The sequence below is a fragment of the Rhinatrema bivittatum genome, chromosome 8, assembly GCF_901001135.1.
Source record: "Rhinatrema bivittatum chromosome 8, aRhiBiv1.1, whole genome shotgun sequence".
NCBI lineage: Eukaryota > Metazoa > Chordata > Amphibia > Gymnophiona > Rhinatrematidae > Rhinatrema > Rhinatrema bivittatum.
The window spans coordinates 199,539,357-199,547,653 of record NC_042622.1 but is presented as its reverse complement, the minus strand read 5'-3'; the positions used below and the strand labels follow the sequence as shown (position 1 = coordinate 199,547,653).

Genomic DNA, 8,297 nt, shown 5'->3' with positions numbered 1-8,297 from the left:
GGGACTACATCTGAGGATCCCAGCAGCCAGCTGCTACCTGAAGAGGCTTTGAAAGTTACTGTGATTGTGCTAAAGTGCCCATGATTGAAGGAGACTTTTGGGTCCCCAAAGGCAGTTACATTAGCTGCCATAATCCCAAAGATCAGTGGTCACTATTTGTTTTGTTTCACTCCTGTTCCCACATAAATGGGCAGAAGCTGAAACAAATATTTCTCTTCTGTTCAGCAGGTGTTGTCTAGCAAGGTAACACACTGTGCATGAAAACTCACAAACTACTGCCATAATGCGGGTATGAAAATTAGCTCGCTGGTATTTTGTCATGTGACCACCCATCACACAACACCCTCTACAAGGTATGGCAGCAAGAGATAATAGAAACACAATTTCTCTGCAGCTAGAAATGGATAGTTCCCAGGTATTGAACAGGCCTGGGATGTAGGCATGGACAACATAAGCAACTGTCCAGGGTGCCAAATTCTGAAGGCATCAAATATCTAGGGCCCAGAGGAGCCTAAGTCTGCTTGCTTTAGAGCCATGTGCCAGCACAGCTTCAAAGAGGCAACACCATGGGCACCCAAATCTTAAATCCAGCCCTGCTACTGAACTGATGGTCGGCCATGTTTAGCTGAAGAGCTTTATGGGCTTACATCAAGAGAAGGGATTCTGGCTCTGGAATCTTCCTTGCTTTCAAGAGTTCAGGTCAGTTAGGGTGGGGGCAGCGATGGTAGATAATGAGGTTGCTACATATGAAAAGCTGTGTTGGAGGAAGGAATCTTTCTAAGAATTTGGACAATAAAAACTGAAGTCCACAGAAATCCATCTTCATAAATAAGAGTGCAGCAGCTTCTTGACCAATATAGGTCCTAAGCCAGGGACCTCAACTATGAAAAATGGCCGGCCTAGGAAACACAGGGACTAGGTGGCAAGGCCAGCAGACACCTGTCCATTCATTTTTGGTTTAGCCTGGCTTCTTCTTTCTGTGTCCCCTTAAGAGGACTGATTGTTATTCTAGAGTCTTATTCTGAGCCCCTGGAGTCCTCTTGGGTGAGAGTGTATTGATGATCTCTCTCCTTCTTAGACAGTTTGGCTTTGACTGATGGCCCTGTGCTTGTGCTCTCTCCGTGCTCCATCGAGAGTTTTACTGGTCTTTGGAGAGCGTGGCTAGCAGTGCCATCATTCTGCTCTACCCCCTGCTTGCCAAGCACCTGAGATTTGGTGGCCAGTTTCTGCCGTCGGGGTGGAACGTGTTTTTTTGCATATAAGAAGAGGGCTGGGTCAGGCATGGCGTCCTCATCTTCAAAGCTGCTCATCTGCTCTCTCTGAAAGGAATCTCTGGCTGCCCCTCTGCTGAAGGAAGACTCCAGTGCCTGCCTCCGAGTGGCATGAGATTTATGGATCCGTTTCTTGGGTCTTGCCTCCTGGACAGTTTGTCCAGGTGTCATTCTATCTGGAGGTCTCTCTGAGGGTCTCCCACTGTGCTGGGAGCCTTGAAGCTTCTGCTTGGTGGCATGCAGCTGGAAGGAGAGATAGGCGGCAGCCTCTGTCTGCTTCTGTAGCTCCGTGTTCATGATGGTCACCCGGTGGCTTCGCCGTTTCAGTTCCTCCAAAAACCTCCTCTCCTTGTCCCTCAGGTTGGATCGAAGTGCAACCACCAGGGCCTCCCTGTGCCAAAGTTCTTTTCGCAGCTCGGAGTTGACCTTCTCTTTCTCACTCAGTTTGGTTTCCAGGATCCGACATTTTTCTTCCATCTCCTGCTCGATGCTGCCTAAGAACAAGAAGGAGATAACTTTATGTTCACTGTGGATGGAAAAGCATATACATGTATCTAATGTAGAATTCATGAATGCAGCAGCAAAATATATTTCTCATTGCAGACTCAAGTGTTAGTGATGAATGACTAAATGCCTCCAGGCAGAATTCTGCTCATTTGTATATTGTCAATAGTTCAATGAACACAGGGTTGCCAGTGAGTACAAGGATAATAAAATCACCATAAAAACCATCTAGGATGTGGCATGGTCAGCAACACAACAAGAAACTATAGTATTGGGTTCCATACTTCAAACAAGATAGTAGAGAATTGGGAAAAAAAGTAGTACTAGCTGGGGACATTAATATAAGGGCTGGAGGGCTTTAGCTGTGTTGAGTAGAGCTCGTCTCATTGGACAAAAAAGAAGTAAAAGGAGAACGCTAGGGATCCAATTTTATTGAGGGTTTTTTTCTATCAAATTTATCAATCATTTTGCTTTTTGTTGTTTACCAATATATCCCTGTCCACGATCTGTCATTCCAGCTGCCACCGCCTCTTCCCTCCCAGACTTCGATATCTCAACTTTCATCCAAACCATGCAATCCTATAACTTAACGACAGTATGTAGCACATTTTCAGCCAATTGAATTGTTCCATAGCAAAGGATGCTGCCTTTTACAGCTATCTCTTACTTGGCTGGCAATGCAACAGTTTTACTCTGCACCCCTCTTAAAATGTTCTTATTCTGTTGCTTCACTGACAAAGCTGCAAGCATCACCTGTAAATCTAGGGTGGTCAACTGCTTAGTATGTCAAAGGCCATCGTCCATGTTCATTCTGTCTTGAAACCCCCAAAATCATCCAATCCCTATAAGCCATGAACATATAGAAATGGAGAGCTGGGGATTTTTTTTAATCCTTATTAGTTTTAATTATTAGGTGTTATTTGATGGGTCTGCTGTTTAGAAATATTTTATTGGTGTTTGAAAATTTACATTTTTTATATTAGTTTTTAATTATTGTATGCTATTCTATTTGTCAGCTATTATTAAATGTTGATTCTTTTTATTAGCATGATTTTACTACTATGATTAATGTTTTTTATTTCTTGATTTTAATGTTTGATGTTCTATGATGAATGGTGATAATTCTGTTTTTCCATTACTGCACTGCATAGAGATTCTGGTTTGTTGCAGTTTCCAGTTCAGTTTTTGTCTATATGTTTCTATTTATATTTTATGGTCTGTATTTGGTGAGGGTCTGCCTGTGTTCTGCACGTGTGACCAAGGAGAGGTATTCAGCTAGCTTGTAGTTTCTGTGAAGGAGATCTGTAACAGCCTGGTTTGTTTTGCTTTCCTAATAGGAGATGTATTGGTGTTTTAGGACCTGGTGTAATATTTTCAGAAAATCCATATGTGTGGGTTTGATGCTAGTCTTTAAGACTGTACATGGTAGGGCTCCTTACTATCTGATTGATAGATTGGTCCATTATGTTCCCAGTTGGTAAAAAATATGCATTTGTAGAAGTAGCTTGGTAATAGTTCACTCATTCTGGAATAGCCTATCAAGAACAATAAGATGCTTGGTGTTACATCAGTGAAATCATAGCTATTTTGCTGGGTATTTGGTAACCAAAAGCTGACTACTGTGGATAGTAGGTAACGTTAGTAAGTCTGGTAGTATAGAGATGGGGGGGGGGGGGGGGGGGGGGCAGGGAAGTCAGGCAGAGGAATTTTAAGTTCAGAGTCTGTCAGATATGAGGCATGTGCCACTAGGGTTGCATTAGAGTTTTATTTTCAGACTGGGGTGCTGTTTTATATGTCATTATATTTGCCATTTTAATGTGACTGTATTAATATGTGCTTTATGAATAACTGATAGAAAATGAACTTATCTGGGGGAAGTGCAGTGGGTAGGATGCATCTTATGTGGAGGATGGGCGCTGTATGCTGTAATGTGTATTTGTGTATATTGCACTTAATGATTTTTTTCGGACTTGTAATTACTCGTTTTCAATAAATAAATACAATGTGTTTTTGCATTTCTCTTTTTGCCATGCTACTCAGTGCTCTTCTTTCAGTGTACAGCTCAACCTCTGGATGACATTAGTGCATGCAGAAAGCTTTTTTGCTTTGCCCCAGGCATGCAATCTATTGCACTCTTTCATCATACATAGTGGAATTTATTCCAACTGTTCGGGAACTTTTCTTGGAATTATCTCTGCACTTTGATAAACATGAATTATACTCTAATGGAGCATATAGTACTGCTAATGATTTATACCATTATTCATTTAAACTATTTGACAGCAGTGTGCAAACCAGGCCATGATGTATGGGAACAAAATCTGAATTATAAAGTTCCCAGCTGTGCCACCAATCTTAATCATTTTAGATTTTCCAAACTCACACCCTACAAGTGGGTTTGGTTACAACGTGGGACCTCGGTGGTCACTGCAGCACATTATAATTTCTTACACTGCTCCAGACAGAAAGAAGAGAAGCTTATTGATCATGGATGGATCCATGAAACCGTGACCCCCCGTGCCCAGCAAGGCTTGCTCATTAATAATTAAGCTAATGAAATGTTCTTTCCTGGAGAAGAACGGAGCACCTTGGCGATGAGCCTGTCACTGGACATGAGCTCACTGTCTCAAGGTTTACAGCACTCAGATGGGTTTGTGGTCTCTTAAAGGGGCAGTGGCAACCTCGTCTGCATGCCTACTTTTTTTTTAAATAAAGAAAACAACACGCTCATGGCTGTTATTGGACAAAGGTAAATGCTAAATTGGATCTTTATGGATTGGTAGGTGCTCCTCATTATTGATCTTTATTGGTCAGAGAGGGTGAGATATTGTATATATATATATATATATATATATATATATATATATATATATATATATATATATTGCAATCTCCATGCACTTGGAAGAATGACATTTTACAGACAGGAAATGAGAGATCCCACACATCCAAATTATTAGTAGTTTTCCACCTGGAGAATCATTGCTGAGCTCCAGGGCCCATCCCTTCTGTACTAGCCTGTCCCACTCCATAAGGATTCCTGTTTGGAATGGGGTCCAGACTCTGACATTGCCTGGAGTTTTTAGTCCAAAGTTGACTCCCTGAATGCTATTTGCTCGCACTGGCTGCATTCCAGCAAACTTTCGGCACCTTGTCTAACTTTTGTCAGCTTTGTTTTTTTGTTTTAATTTCAGTTGAGTTAAGCAGGAACATAATACATTTAAGGTGTGTCCCATTATCTACAGCAAGATTTGGGAAAATTACAGCTACTGATCTCATAGTGGCAGAAACAGAAAAGCAATGAGCATGGACGCTATTTAAATAATGCACTAGTGGCCAGGGCAGAGAATGTCCCCATCTGCCCATCCGGTTGAACATTTTTTTGCTGGAAGCTGATCGAAAGTCTGATAAGGCGTGCGTATAGCAATATAGTGAATATTATCATGTTTACCTGGTTATGAATATTTGTAAAAGCAGTGCAAGTTCAACAAACACGTAGGCAAATGTACTATCCAGGGCGGGGAGTGCTTTAGACCACTGAATTATGACGTGGGAGAAGCCCTGGTACTTGAAGGCAAGAATCCCTGCAGCTACCAACTCTGTATGTGACCTTGGACAAGTCACTTTATCTCTCTGTTGACTTAGCAGCTATGCTGTGTGACATCAGACCAGCTTACACTGCACCATCTACTAGAGATTCAAGTGACCTTTGAAGGTTAGGGCATTCATGACTATAACATCTGTTTTAATCAACTGTAACATCTTGTACAATTCAGCCAGACACTAAAGAACAGAGAATCACAAAGATCCATTTTCTGCACAAACAAACAAACAAGCCAATCAACTCCCAGATATAGAATTTCTAAACAACGATCCCTTAATATGTATACCTGTCACAAATCAATGTCTGTCTTTATTACACCTCCAGGGCAATCCGACTGGGTGATCTGGCTGGCCCGCCATGGAGGACTGATTCCTTGCTAAAGTGCTTGCTTTTTGTTCAGTCCGTCTGTTGACTGACTAGGGTTTTCTATATCAATCAAATCAAATGTATTTATCACATGCCATTCCTAGCAGCTGAAAGCAGGGAACCAAACAAGAATAAAATCATCTGAAACACAATAGCAATATACAAGGAATAAAACAGAAACCACGCAGCGCCATGGATAAGCGAGATAAAATAATGTCATTCTAGAAAGGAACACATCAGTTTTTATTTGGTGATGCAATGGTTTATATATATTTATCCAATTATACATCTTGAGTTTGATTTTATGATGTTTATGTGATAATTTTAACCTACTTAGAATGATTTTTTTTTTAAAAGCAGGATATGAGAGATGTAAATAAATAAATAAATACAGCTGGCAAAAATAACTTTTGACAGAAATTGTGTCTCTCCTCCTCAATGAATTAAGAGGACTGGGGAACTGCCTTCCTGGTTTTTCTCCAGGCTTCTCAGCAATAAAACTGACTTGGAGGGTAACTTTTAAACAGGCGCGTAGGTGCACATGTGCGCGCATTCGTCGGCCCGCTCACAGGGACGCGGCCATTTTATAACACGCATGCGTATATGCGTGCAGTTCTAAACTAGCCTGAATGCACGCACGTGTGCGCGCAAGTTTAAGTGGACGCGTGCCCATGCATGCAAATGCCGCTTCTACTGCGTAAGTGGGGGGAATTTAATAGACACACGCGACAACACCATTACCAGTTTTCTAAGTTTGTTCCCAGTTCGCCCAGGTAAGGGATAGGACTTCCAACCCCCCCCCCCCCTAGTTTAAAAGCTCCCTTGTTAGCCCCCAACTCTTTTTCTCCCTTGGTGAACAGGGCCGGCGCGTCCCAATAGGTGAACCAGGCGGTCTTATTCCAACCTCTCCACTCCTTTCTTTGTGTTGGCCCCATCAGGTAGACACAGTGCATACCTATTTATTTTACATTGGTAGACTTTGGGGAATGAGAGAAGTGCACCTTCTTTCAAGGCCATGTCCCTTCCTTTTCCACTTTCCACCTCTTCGTGCTGTATGCATGCTTTACACAACAGTGCAATGCTTGCATGGGGTTCTGAGGCAGGGAAGCATAGCGGTGCCCACATTCATTTAGGATCATAATGGTTGGATGGCTAAAGGAAAAATGTAAAAAGCAAAGCCTGTAAGTGTTGGGCCGTCCTGGTGGCTGGTACTGATTCCCAGGCCTGGCCTCTGCTCCCTAGGCCTGGGGTGGGAGCGTCCCAGCCACTGCTCAACAGAAAATGCATAGTAGCCAGACTCTGGGTGCACGCTTACCAGGTTCTGGAGGAAGCTGCGGTTGTCAGCCCATGGCCGCGGACTGACATCAGAGGGGAGGGGCACTATAAAATCCCAATGGTGCCAGAGGCCACTTCCAGATGAGCTGGAGGCCCAGAGGAACAAAAAAATTAAGAACAATTGTAAGTACTAATTTCTCCTCCATAATAAAGGAAAGGTTCCTACAAAAAAAAGGGGATTTCGTTTTTTGCTAGTACTGCTGCATTAAATCTTTGTTTTTCCTTTGCACTGGATTCGACTCTTTGGATGCTGTAAAAAAATCAAACTGACCAATCCGATTGCCTTAGTCTGGCTGCGTGCCAGAGCAACTGGCAAAGTGGGGAATCCAACTGCTGCTATGGAGAGAGGCTGCTGGAGAAAAGCACCTTCTGCCAAGAAGTAGCCTGCAGCTTTACCGAACTGCAACTTCATTCAGGTGATGTTCTCCACCCATCCCTGAGAGTGCAAACACAGGCAGGTAAGGTGTTTTGAAAGTCTGATTGGCATGCATTAAAAGGAGCTTCCCAGGGAATCTTATTAAGGGAGGCACCGAAGCCACGCAGCAACTGGATGGAGCTCTTTCATTAAAGTGACGCTTTATGCCAGGAGCTGTGTGTGTGTGTGTTGGGGGGGGGGGGGGGGGGTGAGTGGACGTACTCACTGCCATCCATTTAGGCCCTCCAGTCTTTGACTTTTTCCTCCTTCCTCCGTCCTTCCACCTTCCTCCTGACAGCCCAAGCTTCTATCGATGACTTCGGGGACTCTTGAGGAGAGGTGGGGGTATGTGGTCACCAACAGGGCCAGTGCAAGGGTATTAGATGCCCTAGGCAAAAACCTTCTGCTTTGTGCCTGCCCCCTCCTGCCCCTGGTCCAGGCCCTGACCTCGTTCACTCAGGCAGGCCCCCCTCTCATACACACATTTAGGTTCCTTGTCTCATTCGCACACGCACCCTTACACAGGCTCCCTCCCTCTCTCTCACTAACACCATCGCTCTCTCGTTCACACGCAATCCCTCTCACTCATACACACACACACACACACAAACACAAACAGAGGCGCTATTCATGGCCCACTGAGACTCTGCTTCTCTTGGCCACGAGCAGGATGGGCGCCACTTGCAGCCCGCCGAGTCTCTACTCCTCTCGGCCGTGAGTGGGATGGGCTCCGCTCACGGCCCCGTATGGCTGATCTTCGCTGCCCCCCCCCCCCCCTAACGGCTGGCGCCCTAGGTGACCG

At 44.0% G+C, this 8,297-nt stretch overlaps 1 protein-coding gene across 1 annotated transcript in view; it reads right to left on the bottom strand.

Annotated features, from left to right (window-relative positions):
* Positions 1–284: 284 nt before the first annotated feature.
* CCDC92B (coiled-coil domain containing 92B) overlaps positions 285–8,297 on the bottom strand; it is a 72,179-nt gene continuing 64,166 nt past the window's right edge. Inside the window, exon 4 of the mRNA XM_029613968.1 lies at positions 285–1,765. Within this exon, the coding sequence (XP_029469828.1) occupies positions 1,017–1,765 (749 nt within the window). The 3' untranslated portion in view covers positions 285–1,016. The remainder of the gene's footprint in view (positions 1,766–8,297) is intronic.